The 25,392-nt window shown below is 56.5% G+C and overlaps 2 protein-coding genes across 4 annotated transcripts; one reads left to right on the top strand and one right to left on the bottom strand.

Moving 5' to 3' along the window:
* The first annotated feature begins 1,707 nt into the window (after window positions 1-1,707).
* On the top strand, window positions 1,708-8,668 carry PLP1 (proteolipid protein 1). Its single transcript, XM_082289427.1, has 7 exons — window positions 1,708-1,805; window positions 4,002-4,188; window positions 4,636-4,897; window positions 5,705-5,873; window positions 6,089-6,162; window positions 6,274-6,339; window positions 6,730-8,668. Exons 1-7 carry the CDS (start codon window positions 1,802-1,804, stop codon window positions 6,799-6,801), a joined length of 834 nt encoding a protein of 277 aa, XP_082145553.1. The 5' UTR covers window positions 1,708-1,801; the 3' UTR covers window positions 6,802-8,668.
* A 3,665-nt stretch (window positions 8,669-12,333) lies between these two features.
* Window positions 12,334-18,009, bottom strand: RAB9B (RAB9B, member RAS oncogene family). 3 transcript variants are annotated; one of them, XM_082289240.1, is made up of 3 exons: window positions 17,949-18,009; window positions 16,377-16,429; window positions 12,334-15,535 (listed from the first exon to the last, which is right to left on the bottom strand). In XM_082289240.1, the coding sequence occupies exon 3, from the start codon at window positions 15,498-15,500 to the stop codon at window positions 14,895-14,897; it is 606 nt and encodes a 201-aa protein (XP_082145366.1). In that variant the 5' UTR covers window positions 15,501-15,535; window positions 16,377-16,429; window positions 17,949-18,009; the 3' UTR covers window positions 12,334-14,894. The 3 variants fall into 3 exon arrangements, with proteins under 3 accessions (XP_082145366.1, XP_082145367.1, XP_082145368.1); XM_082289241.1 differs by having other exon boundaries at window positions 17,929-18,000; XM_082289242.1 differs by lacking the exon at window positions 17,949-18,009 and having other exon boundaries at window positions 12,334-15,582; window positions 16,377-16,542.
* Window positions 18,010-25,392: the final 7,383 nt, after the last annotated feature.

The following is a 25,392-nucleotide window of genomic DNA, read 5'->3' as shown; positions in this document are numbered from 1 at the left end:
ATTTCTCCCTTTTCCCTGTCTTGCCTGGAGCATCTGTGGATCACTGCCAGGAGGTGGTGGGCTGGTCCCTACTGCCACTGATGACAGGGCCAAGGGGTTTCCATCCCAGGAGGGAAACACCTGCTGACAAAAAGTGCCCAATAGCCAAGATTTTTTGCCAGAATTTCTGCACTTGGTGCAGAAATCACAGTCCCTCTTAGCTGCTTACCTTGTGCTCAGTGAGATAAAACTCCCACTTCCCTCCAGGGTGTTCAGAAATGGCAGAGTCAGCAAGCCTGGAACTTCTGTGGAAACAAAAAGAGGGGTTGATACGGTTTTTCCCCCATGTCATATTTTATTCCTTTCCTCTTACGTTGCAATTTATATATTTTATTTATGGGGAACATTTTATGTTATACTTTTTCCTCCTGGTGGCCGGGGATCCCTCTGGGCTTCCCTGGGATGCAGGCAGGGCTCTGCTCGTTTCCAGTGGCTGGAGGGGTTACGGTTATTTCCAAAGGGCTGTTGCAAGTCTGTCGCCTTCCCGTGGCCATTATGAGGAAACCATGGCCAGGTGACATTGCTGCCACGCCACCTGGGTGCCACCTTGGGAGCTAAGGGAGTGCTCCCCCTGCTCTGTTGTCCCTTCCCATGCCACACCCGGCTGAGGACACCAGGCAGCCCCTCTGCCATCCTGCCTTGCAGTGGGAAACTGAGGCAGGGAGAGGTGCTGGGGGTCAGGAGCTGTGTCCCACTGATTTGGGGTGCAGTTGGCCACCACAAAGCCGTGGCATCATTTGCACAGATGCCCAAGTGGTATTTCCCCCCCAGCCCACCCATGGGCAAACCAAGGGGTGGCTTTTTGGGTTTGTGGGGAAGAGGCAGGGTCCCCACAGGGTGGCCCACCCTGCTCCTGGCCTGAGACTCCCCAGCCCACCAGTGTCCCCAAGCCCAGGGACAGCCAGGCCCTGCCACCTCGCTGCCTGGCACAGAGTGGGGCATTGAGGGACACAGCAGGGCTTTGTCCACCCTGTGCCTGCCAGGAAGGGGCCGGTTGCCCTCTGCAGGCTCCCTTGGCCCTGTGCTGGCTCCACAGCTGCAGGGGACCACAGGCACCCTGGGAACTGTGGGGGACATGGGGCACCCAAGGGACCAGGCTCCAGCTGCTCCAGCCCTGCGGCCGTGGGGACCCACGTGTGTTCCCTCCGGGATGCCATTCCCTCCCTAATGGGGGTCATGGGGCTGGGGAAAGTGGCTGCAGGATTCCCATCAAAAGGTGGAAAGCTTCCAGTTTGGAGCCCCCAAAGCTGAAAGCAGGTCCCTGGGATGGGGAACCGCTATTCCCTACTGACAGATGCTGGGAGTCAGGGAGGTGACAGGGGGACACCACTGCTCTCCCATAGGGCCAGACTCCCCCACTGCCACAGTGGGCAGCTGGGACAAACACAGCCTGGCGGGCCTGGGGGATGTCCCCAGAGCCACCAGTGAAGGGGGACAACGCCCTCCCCTGCCCCTAGACTGCTCTCTTACTTTTGCAAAAGCCTTTTACCCCCAGAGCAGGGCCATTGGGCAGCTCTGCCCAGCAGCCGCCGGGCACCCAGGAGCTGGCAGCCAAGGGGTGCTGGGGGGGCCGGGGGAGGGCGGGCCCGGTCCCTTTAAGGGGGGTGGCTGTCACTCAGAGAGCCCTTTTCTTTGCTGGAGAGCCGGACAGGCACCCAGAGGGGGAAATACAGGGCGTGGGACCGCCTGGCAGGGAAGGGCTCCGCACACAGCGCCGAAGCAGCAGAGCAGGCGGTCGGGGGAGTTGACCAAGTCCAGCACCATGGGTGAGTATGGGGTGAGGGTGCGAGAGCTGCTGCCGGTGTCTCTGGGGACCTTATCCCAGAACAGAGCCCGCTGAAACTTTCTTCTGGCACCGGTGAAGTCCTGGTGACCCCGGTGTGCCCGTGCCAGCCGAGGGGAGGATGCCTTGGCATGGCAGCGGTGACGTTTTCTTTCCCAAGGCAGTTCTCTGTCCCCTTGTGCTGTCTGTGGGGGCAGATGCCATCCCCACAGCCGGTCCCACCTGAGCCCTCACCACATGGAGAGGTGAGAGCTCCTGCCTGGGGCTGGCAGGAGCTGGGAGGTCCGGGCAGAGCACTGAGCCTGTCACAGCTCGTGGCACACGGAGGCACGCCTGGTGCCTCAGTTTCCCTACCGGTGCAGCAGAGCTAATACTTACCAGCGTACCCCTGGGACAGCGGGGTGCTCTGTTCCTGGGGGTGCTCTGTTCCCAGGGGTGCCTCGTGCTGCTGGCCCCCTGCCTCCTCCTCCTGTCTGCAGCACATTGTTTGGCGCTGGCAGCAGCGGAGCCTGGGTACAAGGCTAAGGACTGTGTGGCACAAGGGCTCTTTCTCCCCTCCTTTCCCCTCCCCAGGCTCCCCCACTGCAGCTTCCCAAAGCGCGAGGGGCTGTGGCAAGGAGCCTGCCAGGCCCTGCTGCATCCCGGCACTTGCAGTCGCCTGGGAATGGAGCTGTTCACTGTCCCAGAGTGGGCACCTCTGAGCCACCTCCCAGGTGCCCAAAAATAAAACCAGAAAAGGCAAGTTTGGCCCAGCAGCCTGCTGGGTGCACAGGGCCGTCCCAGTGGGTCCCAGCGAGGTTGGGGGTCAGGATGAGCGAGACTCTCCCTGGACCTGCTTCGTCCAAGGCAAACAAGAGGGAGGGGTCCCAGCACTCCCCTATAGCGCTGCCTTTGTTCCCTGTTTGCTCTTGGCATGGGGCAGCCACCGGGGTGGCAGTGCCGGGACAATCCCCCATTGTCCTTGGTGCCACTGCGCAACCTTGCTCCCAGTGGGGAGGGGAGAACTGGCCAGGACCCCACGGCTTTCTGGTCCTCTTGGGGAGGAGATAAGCGCTGTGGGATTCGTGGGGGGAGCGTGGGTTTGGTGTGGGTGCCTTTTTGGCATTCAGGGCAGAAATGCTATGCCCAGATGGGATGTGCCCAGGCAGCCACGGTGCCCTGGGGTGCCAGAGCCCACGTCTTGGGGAAGGGCAGCAGCTTCCCTGGGGGCAGGTGGCACACAGCCAGGGCAGCAGCTTGTCCTGGCTTAGTTGGAGCCAAACTGGAGCCAGATGCTGGTGGGTGCAAACCCACCTGGCTGCCTGCCCCCAAAGCAGGCAGGAGAGCAGCTGGCTGGGCACCTCCAAACCCAGCCCACCGGGAAACTGAGCCAACACTCCTGCATGTTAGAGCCCCAGCGTGCAGAGGGAGCAGGTGCCCATGGCCTCACTGCTGAAAAAACCCAGCATTTAGGCACTCCAAGCAGCACACTGGCGTGTGTCCTCGCTTTCCCTGCCCACACACAGGTCCTGGAGGACAGAACCTATTACACAAGGGCTGTCATTTGTGGAACTTACACAGCTCCTTCCTATAAGCACGTCTGCCTGCATAAAGGGGCGGCTGCAGCCCGAGCTGCCTGTGGGGTGCCAGGCAAGGGACGAGTGCCCAGGGTGCCACCTGGAAGTCCAGAGTGCTTGAGTCCTGCTGTGCTGCCCCAAGCAGGGCCACCTTGCTGGATCTTCCCTGGGGTTTGTCTCTGTGGAGGTGCTGGGTTCCCCTCCATCTTCGAAGGCAAAATAAAGCTGCAGGCAGCCGGGCTGTGGTGGCAGTGGGGAGCCCATTAGCAGCTTGTTTGCCAGCTCCCACTGGCATTACGCTACATCACGCTCTATTTCCATCTGTTTGTCACAGGTCAGCATGGCTGGCTCGCCTCAGCTCCTCACAGCCCCTGTGCCCCACCCTGCCACCGTCGCTGAGCACCCTTGGGTAGCTTCCTGTGAGGCTGCTTAGAGAGCTCTCTGGGAAGCTGCTGGGTTTGGCTCTCCAGCACTGCAATGGGTCATTTCTGGGGTTTTCCTTCAACCTGTTTCCGTCCTCCTGCTGGGTACCTTTCTCCCACTGCTCTTGTGCTCCTGAGCTGGGGGCTCCAAGCAATCCTTGTCCTGGCAATCTTGTCCCACCTCACCTCTTTTCTCCGTAGGTTTACTCGAGTGCTGTGCCAGATGTCTCATCGGGGCACCCTTTGCTTCCTTGGTTGCCACTGGCCTGTGCTTCTTTGGGGTAGCGCTGTTTTGTGGCTGTGGGCACGAAGCCCTCACAGGCACTGAGCAGCTCATCGAGACCTACTTCTCCAAAAACTACCAGGACTATGAGTTTCTCATCGATGTGTAAGTACCCCGCTGCAGAGCATCACCCTCACAGCTTCATCCTGCTCTGTGCCAGGCTGAGGTGTCTGGCTGGGCTGGTCAGGGCCAGGCTCTCACCCGGGCACCAGGGAGACTCCAAGCTACCTTTGCCCATGGCTCTGTGGCAGGGTCTAAGTGGCCACTTGTTTTCATTTCACACCAGTTTTTATCTGACCCTTGCTAGGTGTCCTGGGTAGAGCTGGACCTCTGCACTGGGTAGGTATGGAGGATATGGGGGAATCAGTGGCAGCCTTGCTCACCAGAGCTTTGCCCCATCTTGCTCTTCTTGTGGCTTCACCCTCTGTTTTGGTCCCCTTGGGACAGCGTGGGGAGGGAAAGTGGCAGCGGCCGGGCTGCCACACACAGGGCTGAGCTCTCCAGCACCGCCCTGGCACTTGAGCATCCCTGCCCCCTCCTCTCCCCCCACAGCATCCACGGTTTTCAGTACTTCATCTATGGCACAGCTGCCTTCTTCTTCCTCTATGGAGCCCTGCTGTTGGCCGAAGGTTTCTACACCACCGGCGCCGTCCGGCAAATCTTTGGGGACTACAGGACCACCATCTGCGGCAAGGGCCTCAGCGCAACGGTAACTGGGGGCCCGAAAGGGAGGGGAGCGCGAGGCCCCCAGCGAGCTCACTCGTGGCAGCGGGTGTGTCATTGTTTGGGAAAGTGGCTAGGACATCCTGACAAGGTGATCTTAACCGGGGTTTGGCACCCCTGCGCGCGCCCCAGCGGGTTCACCACGCTCGGTGTGGCCAAAGGGCAGGAGACTGTGGCCGTCCGGGTTTTGGGATATCCCAAAGGGAAGCACAGCCTGGCTGCCCTCCCCCAGGCCCGTCATGGTCCCTGGCGACCAAAGCGGCCCACATGGCTACGCGTAACAAAACTTCTTCATGTTTAAATGGAGGCAGGGAGAATCTGAGCATCCCTGCAGTGCTGGCAGCTCGAAGCTCTATGGCACCTGGTACCCCTGGGGTCATCCTCTCTGCTGGGCTTGGGAACCATGACAAAGTGCTGGCAAAGGGGTCCTGTGGCCTGGGGGAGCAGAGGGGCACGGCTGTGGTTCCCTCAGGGGCTGGTTGGGGTGGCACCATGGAGGGAGGGCAGGAGAGCCACGTTGACATGCCAAGGCAGCTTTTGCAGCTGTCCTCCCGCAGAGACCAAACCCTGCTTGGCTGTGGGCACGGTTATCCCCCCCTCAAAGGTGGCAGCCGTCCTGCTGCTGCTGGTCACCCCCACGTGCACACAGCTGGGTGTGAATCTGGGACTGGCACTGGCTCTGTGAGCTGCAGGAGCCCCCAGCTCGGGCTGCTGTCCTGTGCCGCCTGCCTGGGGACACGCTGGGTCTGGCAGGCGGTGCAGATCTGGGCGCAGGCAGCATCGCAGTCCCCCACCTGCCCCACGCCCTCCCCTGCCTGGGGAACCTCGCGCTCCCCTGTCCGTGTCCTTGGCCACTTGGTAACCACGGCTCTGCCCGGGTTTGTCCTGCCCCTTGCAGTTTGTGGGCATTACCTACGTCCTGACCATCATCTGGCTCCTGGTGTTCGCCTGCTCTGCGGTGCCCGTCTACATCTATTTTAACACTTGGACCACCTGCCAGTCCATTGCCAACCCCACCAAGACCTCGGCCAGCATTGGCACCCTGTGTGCGGATGCCAGGATGTACGGTGAGTGCTGGGTTCACCACCCAGGAGCCAGGGCTCAAGGCAGAGGAGAGGGGATGGAGGACAGGGCCCAAGCACATTGGGCTGGGATAAAGCAGGGCAAGTGCTGAAGAGCCCCAAAATGCTGGGGTGTGTGTGACACACATGGCTGCAGGAAGCTGAGCAAGGAAGTCAGCTGTCAGCCATGCCCCACTCACCTGGCTCCCACATCTCCACAGGTGTCCTGCCCTGGAATGCTTTCCCTGGCAAGGTGTGTGGCTCCAACCTGCTCTCCATCTGCAAGACCAGTGAGGTGAGTAACTCCTGCCACCCCACATGTGCTCCCCTCAGTGGATCACCTCAGCACTGGCCTCCCCAGGCAGCACATGAGACCCTGTGAGATCACCCTCCTCTTCCCTTGCAGTTCCAGATGACTTTCCACCTCTTCATCGCAGCCTTTGTGGGGGCAGCTGCCACGCTGGTCTCGCTGGTGAGTCAGTGCTCCCCCTGCCCAGCCGTTCTTCTCCGCCTGGCAAAGATGTGGGGGAAAAGGACAGCGAAGGTGGTGGGCATGGATGGGACAGAGCCTGTGCTCGTGTCATTTTCTGGCACGTAAGTGCAGATGGTGAATCCAGGCCATAAGGTAGAGGTGGCAGCAGGAGGGGATCTGGAGAGGCTTTAGGAGACCGCCAGGGAGAGATCCTGATGCCAATGCACTGAGCCCCCCTGCCTTTCCCCGCCTCTCCTCTTGCTTTACGCCAGTGACCCGGCACCGCGGTGTCCCGACGGTGCAGTGGGGCTGTGGGGCTCTGCCGGGCACTGCTCTGTTGGGGTGTGGGGCTGGGGGCTGCCCCCTCGCTCACTCTCTTCCCACCCACAGCTCACCTTCATCATCGCCGCCACCTACAACTTCGCAGTCCTCAAGCTGATGGGCCGAGGCACCAAGTTCTAGCCCGTGCGCGGCGGAGCCCAGCCAGACCAAACGCCCTTCTTTTGTCTAACCCCGAGGCTTTAACACTGCAGCCACCCGACACCAGGTCTCCTGCGTTAACTCTGCCTTTGCTGATGACTCCCCTCCTCTTCCTCCCTCGCATCCATTGTGCTGAGCATGACCAGGAAGGAGAGCTTCCCACCAGTGGACACCTCTTCATGCACTTTTCTCTCGTTGCTCGTCCGTAACTGGTTCGCTCTAGAGCCAAGCCCATCAAAACCAGCCAGAGAAGAGGAGGGACTTATTCCAGTGTCCCAATGTTGCCTAGGGATGAGCAAAGGCCTTCAAGCCCCTGGGAGGAGGAAATCCATGTAGGTTGCTCCATGAGTAGCAAGAGGCTACGTAGAGAGAAAAGGAAGTTGACCCAGTCCTGGTACCATTGCTAGAGACTCTCCTGGAGCTGTCTGCTGTCACCACCCATGGATGGAGAAAAGAGAAGGATTTTTTTTCCCTTAGCAGAGAAAGATGATTTTAACCTAAATTGCCTGCTGCAGCCACGGCAAAGGGAGTTCAGGGCAAGGATCTTCCCAGTGTGGAGAAGAGAGTGCTGACCCCAATGCTGATAAAGCCCTAACCCAGCTGCCCCTATTAAAGCCTAAAGGAGTTTGGTGTCTCTGTAGACAAGGGGGACTCTTGGCTTTACCCTCCAGGCAGCAGAGAGGCAGCAAATAGGTTTGACTGAGGAGGGGACATCTCTGCACCAAGCCCTGGGAGCGTAAAGCCAGAGCCATCCCTCCTAGGCAGGGGATAACCCTCGGGACCGCGTGCCTTCTCCTGCCCTGCCAGTGCCCTTCACAATGGTGCTCTTCTCTGGGGTGACGTCTGCTTCTCTAACCTCCGCTGTGCCGGAGAGCTCGGCTCGCTTCTCACCCGTGTCAAATGTAACCGCCCCTCCTTCTGTCCCCCTCGTCCCCTCACTTTTTTTCCTGCAAGTCAGGACAACTGTCTTGTGCCTGCCGGGGTGGGAGGGACTGGCAGCATCTCGCTTCCAGGTGAAACCCATGAAGAAAGAGAGGAGGGAAGGAAAGGTGGCGGTTTGGGGGTCACAGGGTGCAAACACAGCCCATCTCTGCAATCCAGACCCTTTCTGGTGCCAGTTTTTTCCCGTGGAGAGGGGTAGGGGGACAAGGGGTTGGGTGGAGACCTCTCCTCCATGACTGTTCTCCAGCTGGAGGAAAGCCCTCTGGCTGGGTAGCATGGGTCCAGCCAGACCTGCAGAAGTGCTGTTTCTAGTCCTCCCTGACAACTGGTGATTTGTTTTGCTCTCTCTGCCTCTCTTCTTAATGCTAATCTTTGTGTTTATTTATTGGAGAAACTACTTTCAGTGGCAGACTGTAGCTCCATCTTGCATGGATTTCTTTTCTTTTTTTGTGTCTGTATTATTGTTATATATATTTTTAAGTGCTGGTTTCAGCAGGGGCAAGGATAAGGAGGCAGATCTGCTGAGCAGTGCATTTGAAGGATCCTTGCCACCGGGAATGCTGAAATAGGTTGGCCAGGCTACCAACGCACATGGGATGGGGAAGGGGGGGAGATGCCAGGAGGGATGGCAGGGTGGGGAGAAACCAGCCAAGATCTGGAAATTCACATCAATGCTATCTCTCTTGGGGGTTTGCTGGGGTTTTTTTTCATATCCATTTAACAAAAAATAACCAGGTCCTCCTTCCCACCCTTGTCCCCAGACCCCACACACGCACACACACACGCACACACACACACACACACACACACAAAGAGAGTTAATCGACTGAAAGTGTTTCCTTCATTTCTGATCTAGAATTTCAACTTGTTAACCAGCAATAAAAAGGAGCAAGTTTTTAAAGACTTATCTTACAGGATGTATTTTATAAAAATTAAAGAAAATACATTAAAATTAAGAACATTCTGAACAAGATGTACGTCTGCCTGTCCATTTGTTGTGCTGCCTTTCCCAACCCTGAACCCACCGACAAAAAAGAAAGGGGAGGCTGCAGAGGAGAATGTCTCAGAGGAGCAGCACTTGCAGACCCATGTGTGGGCCAGCAGCCCCTGCAGGGCTCTGCCCACTCCAGCCACGAGGTTCATAACTCTGACTTCAAAATCATTGTTCCCAGCTGGGGGGCCCTTAAAACCTCTATTTTTCCTCCAGCCACCCTGAGGAAAGCTGGGGTCTTGTAGCAGCTGCTTGCTCGTGTTTGGTGGTGCTGCTGCCCTTTAACACTCAGCCCACGTGGTGACAGCCTCTGCTATGTCTCCTCATGTAGCACAACAAAACCACAACAAAACTAACAGGACAGCTCAAGCCAAGCTGGCTGGCGCTAGGCAGCATGTGTGGGATGAACATGTCCAGAGCCATGCAGGGTGGGCGATTCTTTTTCTTGCAGAGAGCCCTGTGTGGAAAAGGACGGTCTTGCTTAAGCACACGGGCATGCTGGACTGTCCCAGAGCCCTACATGTCCTGTCTGTGGCTCTGTGGTGGCCACGTGCCATTTGCTGCAGGATCGTTAACAGTGTGCATGGAGGGCATCAGCTGCTGCCTTTCTGCCCCAGAAACCCTTAGGTGCATCTTTCCACAGCAGCTGCTCAAAAATTATTGATTCAAATGTTGTTTCTCTTGGAAATCTCCCCAGGAGCTGTGCTCGGGGGCCTCCAGGGAGTGAGGCCATAGAGGGATGCTCCCAGCCCTACTCTGCTGTTGGCAGATTTCAGGCACAGCCACATGCCCAGGAGTGGCAGGGTGGAACCATCACTGCTCTTCCTAAATGGGAGTCTAGCCCAAATCCCACTGCCCCCTCTCTTCCCTGGCTTCAGCCCCCTCCATGCACAATGGCCAGGGGAGGTTTAGCTCATGCACTGCTGCTGCCCCAGCTCAGTGGCACAGCTCGGCCTTGCCCTGGCTGACAGAAACCCCTGGGGCTGCAGCCAGCATCAATAGGGCCTTTTGTTCCCTGCGTTCCCAGATGCCATCACCCTCCTCTCCCCATGCTGAAAGGGTCCTGTGTGTGCACAATCGGCCGCTGGGCAGCAGCGAGCTGGGGAACAAAACACCATCTCTTTTCCCTGGCAGAGACTGGTGCCCCCCCGGCCGGGGTGAGGGCTGGGGACAGCAAGTGCAAGGTGGTGTGTGAGAGCAGCCAGCAAGGCCAGGGTGCCGGGCAAGTCCGAGGGCCAAAGGACACATGTAGCCTCATCAGGTGTGCCCTTGGTCGCGTCCCGCTGTCACCCCAGCTGGGGACATGGGACCTGTCCTCACATCTCCTTTCCTGGGCACCCAGCGCCCTCCAGGAACTGGCTGAGAAAAGACAGGGAATAAGCTCAGCCTCGTACCAAACCGCATCTCTGTAAACTGGCCCATCAGGAGAGCTCCGAGCAGGGGAGCCGTTGCAATCACCTGTTTTCCCTTGTCTAGCAGCTAAAATGTGGCTGTACTTTGCTCCCACAAAGGCTGGACCAGAGAAAGGCACCCTGGAGCAAGTCCCATGGACTGGCTTGCTGGCAAGAAGGCGACTCCCATCCCTCCATCCCGTGCCCTGCCGCCCCGGGAGACGGCCCTGTGTGCCTTGGGAAGAGCAAAAGAGAGAGGAGAGGGTGGCGGCACCCAAGGGAGTTGGTGATGACCACGGTTCCCCAGCAAGGGCGAAGGGCCGCCGGGCTGATGCTGCTCCCGGCCGCCTCCGCATCCCCGGTGCTGCGGCTCCTCCCCGCGGCCGTCGGACGCAGCGCCGGCTCCTCGGGTAGAGAGGCAAGCGAGCCCCGGTTCCCCCCGCAGCCCCGGTTCCCCCCGCAGCCCCGGTCCCTGTCCCTGCGGCTGGCGGTGCTCCTTCCCCGAGCCTCCGGAACTCAGAGAGCCCACCGGGACACACGAGAAACACCACCAAAGTCTCACTTCTCTTAGTACGGATTCGGACTCAGCCCTGGAAAGGCTGGGTAGGATGATGTGCTGGTTTCAGCTGGGGTAGAGCTCATTTTCTTCACAGTGGCTAGTACAGAGCTATGCTTTGGATAAGCCATGCCCGGTAAGCAGCGCTGCCTGCCAGGGCACGGTACTAGCACCCACCTGACCTGGCTAAAGTCCTCACCTGCACCTCATCAGGCAGCCAGCTGCTTTCTCTCCATCTCTGCACAGTCCAGTTCTGCCAGGAGGATGTGTGAAGAGGAGGAGGGAATAGCAACTGGAAAGTCACAGAATTATAGAATGGCCTGGGTTCAAAGGGACCTTAACAATCATCCAGGTCCAGCCCCCTGCCATGAGCAGGGACAGCTTCCACTAGACCAGGTTGCTGAGAGCTCCATTCAGCCTGGACCTGAACACTTCCAGGGATGGGGCATCCACAGCTTCTCCAAGCAACCTGTTCCAGGAGTCCTGTACCTGCACGTGGCCACGAGCAGCAGCCCCCAAAGGACTCCATGAAGCCACGAGGAAAGAGCTGCTGCACCAGCCAGGCAAGCACTGGGGCCAGGGGATATCTCTGTCCATTTCTGATTGCTTTTGCAGGAGCAATCACCTCAGCAGGTTATCCACCGTTTCACAGATTAGCCCAATCTCCCCGTCAAGGGACTCTGACTCACCTGTGGCCTTCAAACAACCACCGAGGAAGCTGCAATCACCTCCCACCTGGGCAGTGCGGCGTGTTCCTTAGTCCAGAGCACAACATGCCAGTGCCCCAGTGTCAGAGCTGCCCCCAAGCCCCTGTATGGAACTGGAGCCTGGAGTAGGGTTCAGAGGCTCCTAAAAAAGCATTTTTTAACTCATTATTCTTTCTGCTCAACCTCAAACCCTGCAACGCTCCAAGGCCAGAGCCATCTCCCACCAGGCCATGATGACTGTGTGTTTTCAGCTGCCTTTTGAAACAGCTGAAGTAAGATGTTGGAGGACCCCAGATATTCCAGCCCACATTTAAAATGCACGGTTTCCAAGGGCTTTGGACCCTAAACTGCCTCCTGGAATCATGGATAGGGCAAACAGACCTGGGAGGAAAATAAACTAAAACGTTCTGCCAAAAGAAACAGCAGGCAGAGGCTCTGCAAACACAGAGAAAGCCTCCCAAAATAAGCAGCCATCCTGGCAGGACAGCAAAACAGAACAGCTCCCATATGCTGATTTCCTTCTCGGCATCCTATGGAAATCATGCCTGGTTAAAACCCCCTGGAGCCTGAGGAACCAGTTCCAAGATCACCGGAAGAATTCACAGGAAAGTACCGGACTTGCTGCTGAGAACCCAGGCTGGGAATTTAAGCTGTAGTGACAGAAGGAAGCAATGTGCAATATTTCTGTTTGGAAACTGTTTTCTGATACTCTTGAAAAGACAAAACTGGTCACTGGATTCAGCTGCTGAGTTCTGATCCTTCAGCTCCTGGTCCAGGTATACACAAAGGAATAATCAATCCCTCTAATCCCTTGGTGACTCCTCTCCGCCAGATGCTGTAACTAACCAGTCCTCAGAAGAACAAAAGCTGACTTGAACATTGATAAACCATGAAGGCAGCCACTTCCCAAACTCACTTGAATACATCCATGTTTTATTTGTTTAAATAAAGGTAGAATCTTGGTTTTACAATTCCAGTTCTGTAGCAATAGCAACAACTGCAGCAGCACGAGTGGACACAAGGAAGGGATGGCTGTTGGCACCGAACTTCCAACAGAGTTCAAAATCCTGGCTTCTTTGGGAATTGTGCGTTTCATTTAAAATAAATTTAACAACTTAAATATATTATACTATACCTTTTTTAAAAAAACATGTAAGCCTAATATAATAGGGGGCTTTAATATTAAAAAAGTCAACGATACCATGTCTGTTAGAAATAAAAAGGTGCTGTATAACACGTGCATAACGAGGCTCTTGAGCTTTAGCTACCAGCATTGACATGCACAGTGTGCTGCAAACAGCTGCACATGTGCCTCCTGCACCGTGGCATGCTGAATCTCTGCCCTCTTCCACAGCATGTGCCAGTCCTCACACAGATCCCAGGAGATCCATGGGGAAGTGGCAGTTTCACCTGCAGGGAGCTCCCAGGGCCAGCCAGCACACGAGGGCTTGAGTCTGTTCTGACCCCGAGCCCATGTGCAAACCAGCTCTAGGAATGAGGCTGTTCAGGGATGGAAACTGGAACCACAGGTCACAGAGCCTGGGACCTTGAAGGAAATATCAAGCAGTGTTAAAGAAGAAAAATCTAGAGGCCTCGGGAGGTCAGCCAGGTAAATAAACAGGAACAATAACATCCTGTAAAATCTTGCACCCTACAGAGGCAGAACCTTAAGGGACCTGTTTTTCCAGAGGCTGCAAGAGCTGCCTGGATAGCATTCACTCCCCATGAATACAACTGTTCAGGCCTGTTTGGAAATCAGACCCCCCTAAAGCATTAATACTCCAGTGCCTTCCACACACAGTTGCCCTGCAGAGGACAAGATCTCCCTGGATTACCCCAGAGGAAATGGGGGAATGTTCATGCTCTGCATGCTCAGAGACTGTGCTGTGATGGAGACAAGCTGCAGAGACTGCCCTGCTCTAAAGCACAGCTTAATGGAGGGCTGCCTGATTTGAGCTACAAGATTTACCATCCAGCAGCTGATCACAGTGGGAATCACACCCGGCAGCCAGTGGATACGTGCTCGGGGCAGGCTCCTACGTGCCTGTGGGCAAATGCTTGCACGGCACGAGGTTTGAATGGCAAAGACAGCAGTCAGCAAACTCATCTCTGCTACACAGACAGCCTGGGACTAACACCTAGCAGGGAGCAGGAGATGGGAGCAAAGCCTGGCATCCCTTCTAGAAGGTTCCTTGGGGCCCCCATGCCTATTTTTCAGCCATCCTGAACAGAGGAAGTGGTGCAGCTTTCTCCCCGCTGGACTGAACACAGCAGTCAGCTAACGGAGCAGACACTCATGACCAGTCTCTCATAGGAATTACAGATAAAACATCCTGGATTTCCCACGAGGGATCAAGGGCCAGGCCAATGGCATGGGTTAACTGTGTTCAGCAGACCTGTGCCTGACACAACAGGTGAATGGTGCCATGCTGCAGCATTCTCATGCCAGAGACACTGAAGGCATGGATCTGCCAGTTAACGAGGCACAGTGGCCACCAGTGCCAGACTGCAAGTGGGCTTAACAGCTGACCACACAGGAGTCCCCCAACCACCTGCACACCTAGGAGACAGCCCACCCACCCGCCATCTGGTCTGCTAGAGCACATCACCTGAACACAGTGATTACTTGTGACAGAAACCAGCTGAAGTTTCACACTCCAGATCTCCTGAGTAATCCTTTGACATGACCCAGTGAGTGTCCACATCAGTGTTTTTCACAGAGGGCTTCAAGGCTGAGCCTCCACAAGACACAAGGAAACATGTATTAAACAACAAGCAGACAGTCTCTCCAAAAAATAACACTCACACAAGACAAAGTCAGAGGTGAGGAAAAACAGACCAGAAATAGGCAGCTATGAACAAACAATGCTGTCACATTCTAACACAGGCCCATCTCTCCTTCATATGTTGCTTCAGGTCAGAGCTCTAACAATTCTCATCACAATTCAGCCTCAGGACACAATGCACTTATCCCAAACAACAGATACACACATCCCAGCCACTCCAATATTTGGCTTTCTCACAGTCATATGGGCCAGAGTCTTTACAACAGGTTTTGTTCAGTATGCTGAGTGGGATTTCCTTTGGCAGTATGGTCATGAGTGGGTCTAGTATTTTTTTAAATTCAGGACTAAAATACTTCAGTGTCTAGGATGCTCTCAGCTTTGCTCTGCAGGCAGTTCTTGGTACAGAACAAATCCCTATCGTCTTTAGTGAATTTAAAGGACTTTAACCCAGCCCTTCAAACCTGCTAAAACAGAGATGGAAGCACGACTATGCTCACATGCTCTGTTAACACCTCCCTCCTGCAGATACATGCTCTGTGCCTGAAAACTCCAGGCAGGATTCAGATGGTGAGGCTGCAGCTCCCCAGTGAGCAAACCACCTCTTGTCCTTGTGGCCACTCTCCTAAGAGTGCCCCAGGGCTGCTCAGGTGTGTTCCAATCCAGCCGCTGGCTCGAGCGCCGTTCCTGAAGCAGCAGCCACTCTCAACAACAGGAAGACCCCGATTTGGAGCTGGAGTGCAGGTCAACGGTGTGGCCCAGCATACAGTGCTCCAGCTGCTCCTCCACCGCCAGCACCTGTCTCACGGCTTCCTCAAAAGCCACTGTCACATTGGTGTCATCCTTGGCACTAGTCTCCAGGTACGGATAGTTACCGTTTTCCATGCACCAGGCCCGGGCCTCCTCTGTGCTCACCTGTCTCTCCAGTTTGTCTATCTTGTTGCCCAGGACTACGAATGGGAAGTGTTCAGGGTCCTTCACATCAGCGTAATAGATAAACTCCTTCTGCCAGTTACTGAGGTTCTCAAAGCTCTGCCGGTCATCCACACTGAAGGTCAGCAGGCAGCAGTCTGCTCCCCGGTAAAAGGGGGTCCGCAGGCTCTTGAACCTCTCCTGTCCCGCAGTGTCCCAAATCTGGAGGGTCACAAAACGCCCGTCCACCTCCAGGTCTCGGTTCAAGAACTCCACCCCAATCGTGTGGAACGCCTGCGAGTCAAACTTGTTGGTGACATACCGATTCATGAGGGAGCTCTTCCCAACTCCACCATCTCCGAGGAGAATGACCTTCAGGAGCAAGGACTTCCCACTCATTGCAGCAGGACGGAGGGGCGGGGTAGCAAGGCAATCTGCAGGGTTCAGAAATAGCACAAAACAGCCATTTGACTTGTGGGTTCTGCAGAAAGACACACAGAAGAACAGAATATGGTGTTTCCATCCCCATTTCTGAAGTTTCGTATATAGGAGGTGATATCTCTTTTTAGAGAGATCTTAGTATCCTAATCTCTCTTACTAGAGAGTTTAGAACCAGGAACTGGACAAGCTTTCAGGCACTCAAGTCCTCCACCAGGTCCAAAATGGATGCAGCAGGTGACCCCTTTTAAGCGCAAGGTGAAAACAACTGCTGAGAGTTTAGTATCAATTACACCACTTGTGGTGAAAACTCTTGTATCAGAAAGCTTGCTCAGTTTTTCCAAACACATCATCACTACTTAAACATCTCTCCGGGCCTGCATCCTGAGGCTATCACAGAAACAGCAAAATCACTGCCACCAGGCCTTCCTTTCCACTGTATCATCACCAGCTAAATAATTTCTCCCCTCTGACTTGCTCTACTGAAAGGATATAATAGATGTGCAGGTCTAATATCGATACAAGTCATTTGTCAAGCCAGTTCTTAATCACCCCGAGGATGCTGACTCACCTTGCCAGTGGAGCTGCACGTGATCTCCATGGCACAGAAGGGGTTTCCCAGGCACCCAGCTGCTCTTTGCTGGCAATGCCTGTCACAGCCCCGTTTGCTTGGGCTCAGCTGCAAGTTCACATTGCAACAACCCAGACACCACAGGTTTCTTAGTCAGCACCCTCCAGGCCAAGTGCTGATGCATCCTACCCCTCCCAGGGACACTCTGCAGGCGAAGGTAAAGGCCTGACATGGAATAAGGTGTTTGTTTGGCTGTTGTACTGTACCTGCTCTGTCTCCAGGACTGTCCAGGGAACACCTTCCTCCAGTGTAACAGTCACTAAAAAACAAACATCAGTCATCAAGGTTACCAGAGCTGCCCTCGTTGTCTTTCAGTTTGTGATGTGGATCCAGGATGGAAGGACAACAGCAGAGCTCTAGGAACCTGCACACACAGTACTGACATCTGGAGTAAAACAGCAAGAACAAAGCACTGAAGAGTTTCCCTTGCCCTGAGTGAAATGGAACACAGCCCACTTCTGGCCAGGGCAGAGGCAGTACAATGTGCATGCTGAACCCCAGATAAGAACAGAACAAAGAGAAGGAGCTCTGACATGAGTGCACAGGATGTGCACCCTGTGCCTCCCCTCAATCCAGGGGATGGTAACAACTGTGATCTGCTTATCCTGCCTACTCACACACCCTGGAATCTGATTTGAGGATTGAACATGCACCTGAATCTGCTAATCAGGAGTGTAAGCCAGCTGGCAAGAGCCTGGTATGAAGAGATGGAGCTTGCTTACACCTGCTACCAACATTCCTGGGAAGGGTGTGGATGAGTAGTGCTGCTTGGTGATGACATCTCCAACCCATTGAAGCAGGATTTTGTGGCACTGCTCAGATCAGCACTCCTACTCCTTCCAGGCCAAACCCTGCTTTCTGCCTTAACCTCGAGGGGCCCTGTTCAATCTTGATTCTGCTCTTTTTGCAGCCCTTTCAAACAGAGCTTACAGCAAAGCCAAAAGCAGAAACTTCTGCTTTAAGTGAGTTTCTGCACTTTGTGCACAAAAGGCTCACAAATTTCACTTCCCTGGACAGAAACGCCTCAAACCAAGCACAGCTGAGCTAACCTGATGGGCTATTTGAGGAGCAGTGTGTGACCCAGTAGTTCTAAAGAAAAGACCAAAATGCAAATGTCAGAAGAGACAAACAGGAACTGCAGCACAGGCGCCCATGGCCCATGGCTCAAGGGAACTCTTGCCCCATGAGCAGGAGAGCTGTTCAATACCCTTGGTTCCTTTCCCAAACCTTCCTGAGGGATGTTTAAGACAGTCGCTGTCACCAAAGCCCCTCCTGGCACAGGCCATCAGCCCCGAGCAGAGTTTCTGTTTAGAAATGGTCAGTTAGCAAGTGATTCGTTTAAAAAATTACTAATAGGCTACATCGGGCTGCTCCAGGGCCTGCAGGTCAGCACGCTGTCGGCAGCCGTGACACAGCCGGGATATCGCTGGCCCCGTTGCGAGCTGTTCCGGAGGCTGAACCCCACTGCAGCAGGGCCGACCCGCTCTCGCAGGGCGCCAGCACCTGTGTGCAGGTACCAACAGATGGGTGGGCACGCCGGGCCCGACTCCCCCCCGCTCCCCAGGCCCCGATTCGGCAGAGGCGAGACCCTCCGGCAGGTCCCCTCCCGCCCCACGGGAGCTGCCGAGGAGGTGCCCGCACCCGAGGAGCGGCACCCGCGAGGGGCCCCTCGCCAGGAGCCGGGGTCAAGGGGCGGCTCTTCAGCCCCCCCTCTGCGGGAGCCCGGGCCGGGGGCGGCGGCGCCGGGCCCGCCCTTACCTCGCCCGCACCGCCCTCACCTCGCCCTCACCGCCCTCCGGCCGCTGCCGCCGCCGCCGCCCGGCCCGCGGGGCGCAGGTGCCGCTCAGCCCCGCGCCTGCGCCGCGCACGCGCCTCCCGCCGGCCGGCAGGGCCCGCCCTCGGCGGGCAGGACCCGCCCCGCAGCCCCTCGCAGCCCCGCCGGGTCCTCGTTCTTGGTGTGCGTCCCGCATGTTCCCTCTGTGCCTGCTCAGCCGCCTCACACTCCCTCCTCACAGTCCCACCTGTGCCCCCTCGCTGTCCTCGAGATCCCGTCCCCTCAGTGTCCCCCTGTGCTCCGAAGCCCCTCACTGCCCGCCCTGTCGTTCCCCCAAACAGTCCGGCATGTCGCCCCGCAGCCCCCCACAGTACCCCCCGTCACTCCCCTCCACACTCGCTGCGTGTCCCCACTGTGCCCTGCAGCCCCGCACTGCTCGTCCCCGGCACTCTCCTCACAGTCCCCTCTGTCACTCTCCTCACAGTCCCCTCTGTCACTCTCCTCACAGTCCCGCCTGTGCCCCCTCACAGTCCCCTCTGTCACTCTCCTCACAGTCCCCGCATGTCCCCTGCCCCCCGCAGCCCCCTCAGTGCCAGGCCCTGTCACTCCCCGATCTCTCGTCTCCTCACAGTCGCACATGTCGCACCGCAGCCCGTCACCGCCCTTCGCTGTCACTCCCCTCACAGTCCCCCCTGTGCCCCCTCGCTGCCTGCCCCTGCCACTCCTCTCATAGTCCCCCCGTCTCCACTTTGTCACTTCAGTGACAGCTGCCCGAAAGAGCAAGGCTCCCCTACCCTCACAGTAGCCCACGGGCTCAGGATCAAGAATATCTTTAAGGAGGTTTCTGGGGAAGAACGGCTAATACGAACATTACGGAGAGTTGAAGGGGAAAATAGTGGCAAGGTCATGCCGGCCTCGCCCAGACAGTGAGGGCAGAGGGAGGGGGAAACCAGACCCCCAGATGGCTGCAGAGGGGTTTTGGGGAGCAGGAGGCACTTATGTGTTCCCCTGTGGTTGGCATAATCAAGCTCTTCTTCCTATTAGTGCCTGGTGCTCACTAAGATACACCTTTGAAAATTGGGGACACATCCCACTGAGGCTGCAACATGCCCTGGACACCTTCCATGGGGTGGGGGGAACAGCAGGGACCTTTTGCATGGACGGCTGGGGCTTTTGGCCCTCTGGATCCTGCATCAGCTCCAGGGCTGAGTGGATGCCACAAAAGTGCACCAATTTCCTTCTCCCCCCGGAAAAGCATGAGATGGGAGGAGGATTTAAATTAAGCCAGGGATTATATTAATACCGACCTCGGTGATCTGTCAGAAGAGATGGGGAACAAGGGAAGCCTAGGGGGGTGAGGAGGGGGTGGGCAGCACAGGGGCCCAAGGTCGAAGGTGTTGGCAGTCGGGGACCAGGGGAGCCTAGGAAAAATGAGGGAGCTCTGGGGGTTTGCATTTGGGGCACCATTGAAAACAGCAGCGCCAGGGCAGAAGCTCAGGATTGCTGCTGGTACCAGTGGCAGACCCAGCCAGCACCATCTGCTGGGAGATCCCTCCAAACCAGTCTAGGTCCCCATGGCAGCTCTGTCAGGACCGTGCATTGCTGGAGGAAGCCTCTGAGCGTGGCACTCTTGCCCCTGCCAAGTTCCCTTTGCCTGGCAACCATTCAGTCCTGTTATATGCCAGTATTTATTGATTAGGGATCTGATTTAGCATGTAAGGGGTGAGCCCTGATCCTGAACAAGAAAGAGCCACCACGACAGATCCTGCCAAGGCAACAGGGGCATGGTGCTCTGCTGCAGCACTGTGCCATGCTCTGCCTTCCTGCACCGCCCTTGTCAGGCCTGGCAGACACCTAATCCTCAGGGGATGCTGCTTGCAGGGTTTAGGGAGGGCAGCACGTCCCTGCAGCTCAGCCAAAGACACCACATGGCCAGTGACCCCAGCTGACCGTGCTCATGGTGGAGGGGCCCCCATGTACCTCCAGGGTAATCCATGGGTGCTGGCAGCTGTTGGAGTTGCTTGCCCACCTGAGCAGGGATATGCCTGGTCTAGTTTGGCTACCAGTGGCTGTGCAGTCTGGTTGTCTTGCTGAGCTGGACAACAACCTGTTTGGCATCTGTGGTGGACACCAGGTACCCACCAAGCTGCTCTATCATTCTCCTTCTCAGCAGGATATGGCAGGGAGAAAGTAAGATGGAAAAAACTTGTGGGTCAATATAAAGGCAGATTAATAAAGCAAAAGCTGCATGCAGAAGCTAAGGAAAGGATTTATTCTCTACTTCCCATCAGCAGGTGATGTTCAGCTGCTGTCTGGGAAGTAGGGCTTAAGCATTCATAGTAGTTGCTCTGAAAGATGGTTGCCTTCTTATGTCTCTACAGTAATTACATTGGCAGCTTCCTTGGGATTTCTTCCTCTTAACAGCTCTCTTCCCTCTCATGTCTCATACATGGGCTTCCAGCTTAAAGCTGGGTTCACCATCCCACTGCTTATTGTGCTCCCGTGGTCAGCCAAGAGGAACCAGAGTGCACCACATGCACCTGGGGCTCACTCTCCCTCTGACCAGGGCAGGAGGGGACTGACTTGTCGGGGTGGCCCTGACAGCCAAGGCACTGGCTTCTAGGGATGAGGAAGGACAGATATTTCTTCAAAGTTCTGGAGCAGAGATGATGTGTTCTTCACAGATGGTGTTTTCATATCTGGACAATACGTTGCTGCCAAGCTGTCAGAATGACACTGGGGCACTCTGAATCACCTTCCTCCACACGGTGTGCACAAGACACCTTCTGGATCTTTGTCGATGTCTTCATTGTCCAGATCACTGTCGATGACCTCCAGCACCACTTGATTCTCTCAGGTGCTGGATACCTTCACCTGTGCTGGTCCACTTTCCTGAGTAGTTCACAAGATCTTCCCTGGATAGATATCTTGCCCTCACGCTTGAGAGGAGCTTCCTGCAGAGACTGTAAATTGCTGCCACAAACACCCGGTTGTTAATTAGTAGTTTTAAACAGCCCATGTAAGGGTGAGCAGGGACCTCACGAGCCTGCACAGTAATGCCACCCACATCAGTCCTGGGTAAGCAGAGGGAGATGTATTCCCTGATCCTCTCCACAAGGCAGCTCCCCCAGCGGAGCAAGGCCAGCAGCGCCTGGGCGAAGCACAGAGCTATGGTTTGTACCAGCATGTTCCCAAAGCCCAGCAAAGTAAAGAGATAAGAAATGCAGCCAAGAAACACTGTGACCCAACAGGAGCTGCCTACTTAGTAACTACTATGACTAAAGCACACTTAGCACAAGTTAAGGAACGGGCTTATCTAGACATGGCCTTGTGCTGGTGGGAACCCGCTGAGAGCAGCACTGTTGGGCAGGATGGGACCTTGCCTGTGGGTTCTGGGCACCAGGGGGATTTGTTTGGAGATGGTGACATGGCCCAGGAGCCATGTGCTGGGTGAGCAGTACCAGGGCTGCAGGAGCTGCACTGGGGCAGCAGGGCAGGGACTCTGCACGGTGCAGGGCTCCTTCAGCGTGAGAGGTTTAACTCCCCTGGCTCAGCTGCATCCCTGCCCAGAGAGGCTGCAGCATGTGTGCGGCTGCTTGGCTCTCACTGCCAGCTCTGGAAGTTATGGCAAACAACAGGAAGCCGGTGCCAAGGTGAGGAGCTCTGATCCAGCTTCGACCCCCTGCCAGCCTGTGGTCACACAATGCTGCCAGCACATGCCCCGATTAATTCATCACACGTCCCGTGCTGCAGCTGGGGCTTGGGCCTCTGCCTTTGTTCCAGCCCCGATGCACGGCTCTGCAGCTGCTTCTCCAAGGCGTGTACCCGGCAGCAGCTCCAGTCCATGGCATCTGCTCTGAAGCACTTCCAGCACAGGAACCTCCTGAGCAGTCCTAGCACCCGTAGCCTTGGCCACCCCCACTTGCCCTGAGCCTACAGCTCTGAGCAGTGATTGCCAGGTACCCCATCATCCATTTACCTCCCTAGGAAAGAGCTCCATAGCTAGAGCAAAACTGGGGAAGACCCCATCATTCATCCTCCTCTACCCCACACAGCTCAACCTGCCCTAAAGAAGTGGCCTGGGTTGTTTTTTGTGAGAGGGTCTGAGGCAGCAGGGAGGGGGACATGCCTGGGCTGTGGAGCTGCCTCTCAGACACAGCACTGCAGGCAGGGGCTTGTCCCAGCCTCAGTGCAACCACAGACCTGGCAGTGGCTGAGCCACACACCACTGCCCTCACCTCCCTGCCCATCCCCAGCTCTTCCCCAGAACCTCTTGGTTTTTAGGGACATGTTAAATGACAAGGTGACAGAGCAGGTAGCACCATAGGAGGCAGCACCAGACATAGTTCTGCCCTGACGTAGGTGCACAGACAGGATGGGCCTTCTGGAGACAGCACAAGGCATCTGTTGCAACATGCTTATCTGCTGCCCATAGCTCCGGAGCTGGTTCCTGGAAAACCACAGAGGAGTCTGTCAGGCACTGGCTTGCAGCCGGGGGGAGGGGAGTTCAGCCTGTGCTGCCACGGACTCTGCTCTGGGACCCACAGGAAAGGCACACGGCAGCAAGGACAGAGGAAGGAGACAGGGAGCACATGGTACCCTGGCTGTCACTTGGCAAGGAAAGCGTCTGGTCGGAGGGACAACGAGAAGCTGCTCCTGCTGTGGCTCTGGAGCTGCCTCTACCCTGCCTGATGGTGATGCTGGGGGGAGTGGCAAAGAATCATATTCCCAAGCTGACCTCCCAATTTGTACCCTGCATCCCACCCACTGTGCCCAGCTTGTACCCTGCACCATGCTGTGCCCAGCCTGGCCCCAGGTTCCCCGTGGGGAGCAGGACACTCCCATACACGTTCATCCAAGCAGGTTTGGGGCTGTCACACCACAGGATGCCACCAGCACGGGCAGTGGGGCACACAGGCTTGGGGACAGCAGTGTCCGACATTGTCTTACAGGTGACACCCACCGAGGAAAGGCTTTGATTTTGTTTTTCCACCCCTCACATCATGAAGGTGCATGAGCAGTCTCAGGCACCCCCGGCAAACTCCTGCCAGCTGTGCCATGACTGGGGGCACTGGGTACATCCCTGCTGCCATCACTGCCATGGATTCGGGCCCCCACCTTATTTCCCCCCCCGCCGCTTCCTGGGATGTCATACCCCAGCTGTTGCCTGTGGAGAGGAATAAATCGTGGAGAGGGGGCTATGCATTGGGAACAGGGGAACAAAATGGCTTTTCATGCCATAATCCTTTGTAATAAAACACCAGAGGCAAGAAAGATGATAAACAATGTCTCCTGTGTGAGCCAGCTGCTTCCTAAAATAAAGCGCTCCTCTGCTCCGTCAGCTGCCCCGGCTCGGGTGCAAGTGCGGGCGCTGCCGCAGACACCGGAGCCGCGTTCCCGCAGGAGCACATGCTGCCGCAGCCCCGGGCACGGCCCCTCGGGCCCGCGGGAATCTGCAGAATGCAACCGGGGGGGGCCCGAAGTGAGCTCTGAGTTGCGGCCGCGGTCAGGAGCGGGCTGGGAGCCCCCGCAGGGCTCGGCATCCGCGGCGCCGGCAGCGCGCAGGTCGCCCGGCCAAGGCACGCAGCCAGGCTGCTGCCACCTGCGCCTCGAGCCCGCGACAGCCCCGGCAAATGCGGGCAGCGCGGGGCTGCAGGGGGGCTCAGTGCGTGACTTCCCGGCTTTGTTTAGAGCCAGGTGCTGGCGGGAGCAGGAAGCTCTGCGTGCTCCCGGTTCACCACTACTCATGCTGAGCCCTCGCTGGCAGGGGATGAATAAGCTCCTGCTGGTAAACCTGACCTCCAGGGCGTTATTTCAAGAGCAGCAATAACTTTTGCGCTGCTGGGGAAGGTGTTGGGTTGTGCTGAGTGGGTGCAGCACACAGGTCAGTTTGCCAGTGCAGGTGTCCAAAGGTTCCTGGCTTGCTGTGTGGGTGCCTTTGCACCCACTGGTCAGGGACGGTGGCTTTCCCTCCCCATGGCCATGGGGGTTCTCCAGCACAGTGCTGCTCCCCACCACAGGATGGGGACAGTTTGTCTATCCATCCTTCCCCTGTGTCACCAAGTGGCCCCATCACACAACTCTTGCACATCATGGTGGCCTACTATCAACTCCTTTGCCAAAGGACTGTGGTCACTAAGCCATACAACACTTTCATTTCCCCACTATTGCTCCTTCCCTTCTGCTTTCCTCTTTTACAGCCACATGGTTTCCTCTTTAACTGTCCCCATGCACGCATGCACAGATCCTCCCCAAGCACTCCCAACAGAGGTTTTCCCTGGCAGCTCATGCTTGCTGCCCCTTGCTTCCCCTCTCAACCCCTGCCACCATGGGATGGTTTGAGCTCTGTGCTTGGCAATGTGTCCATGCAGGCAGCAGAGACCCGGCATGGAAAGGCCAACCCAAGCGACACAGAGGTGGTGATGTGTTTTCCCCAGGGATGCGGGGAGGTGGGGGTAGGCAGGATCCACCCACTGGGGAGCTGCAGCATCCACCTGTCTGTGCAGCCTGGCTTCACCTTATCCTGTTTGCTCTGGTGCCAAACACACACCTTCCAAGGGCGGTTTGCTTGGACCAGCTGCGGTTCAGGTTGAGGTTGGCAATTTCCTGCTGCTCAGGGGCTGTCACAGGCCTTGATTGCTGACACCTCTTGGCTCTCACCACTTTCTTCCACAGCTCTGAGGGCTGCTGGGTGACAAGTGGCAAAGGGAAAACCCCGGCTGTCAGAGTGCAAAAGCCTCCCTTGCCCTGGGTGAGTGGTGCTACAAACCAATGTGGTGCTGAGGGACATGAGGAAGGTGCCACAGACTGGCAGGGAGCAGTGGGGCACAGGGGAGCCCAGTGCAGGGCCATGTACAGGCTGACTCAGGCACCTCCTGCCAGAAATGGGGTTGTTATGATCCTCCACACATGTGTGTGTTGGGCCAAATCCTCTCCTGTCTGAGTCAGAGGGGATGGAGCAGTGGCAGGGGCAGACACCCATCCCAGCCACAAGCCCTGATCTGAATTCACCTCATGCTGCTGGTCACCAGGTATTTTCCCAAATTCCTCCTGATGGTGACTCAGCCTTCTCCTCCCTCCTCTGCAGTGAGGCCACAGCTCACCATCTCACTGAGCATGGGAGGAAACCACCGAGAAGCAGTGGGATGGGCCCCAGATGGGAGAGGCACGGATTATATTCTCCTGGCATTGCCAAGAGGGGCTGACATGAGTAACTCACCTGGTACCCAGCGAGGGAAGGGTCATAGAGCCCTGTCCGGAAGGCCCAGCTCCTGGGATAGCATCTTCTGTGCGTGGGTGGTTGCTGGGGCAGCCCATGCTGTTGAAGCCACCACGTTTCTAGAGGACATCAGTCTGGCATGTGTCCTGGCCTCCCACACCACTGGCAGCTGTGTGCCAGGGTGAAAAGGGGAAGGTCTGGGATGGGGAGAGAAAATGTTGATATAAAA

This window comes from Coloeus monedula (genome assembly GCF_965178545.1).
Source record: "Coloeus monedula genome assembly, chromosome: 12".
Taxonomy (NCBI): Eukaryota; Metazoa; Chordata; class Aves; order Passeriformes; family Corvidae; genus Coloeus; species Coloeus monedula.
Note: the sequence above shows the minus strand (reverse complement) of the source record. Positions and strands in the feature narration are given on the sequence as shown.

Coding starts and splice junctions, on each gene's coding strand:
- PLP1 (XM_082289427.1), top strand. Junction 4,898..5,704: donor GGCTAGGACATCCTGACAAG/GTGATCTTAACC, acceptor TGCCCCTTGCAG/TTTGTGGGCATTACCTACGT. Junction 6,340..6,729: donor CTGCCACGCTGGTCTCGCTG/GTGAGTCAGTGC, acceptor TCCCACCCACAG/CTCACCTTCATCATCGCCGC.
- RAB9B (XM_082289240.1), bottom strand. CDS start 15,500: ATGAGTGGGAAGTCCTTGCTCCTGAAGGTCATTCTCCTCGGAGATGGT.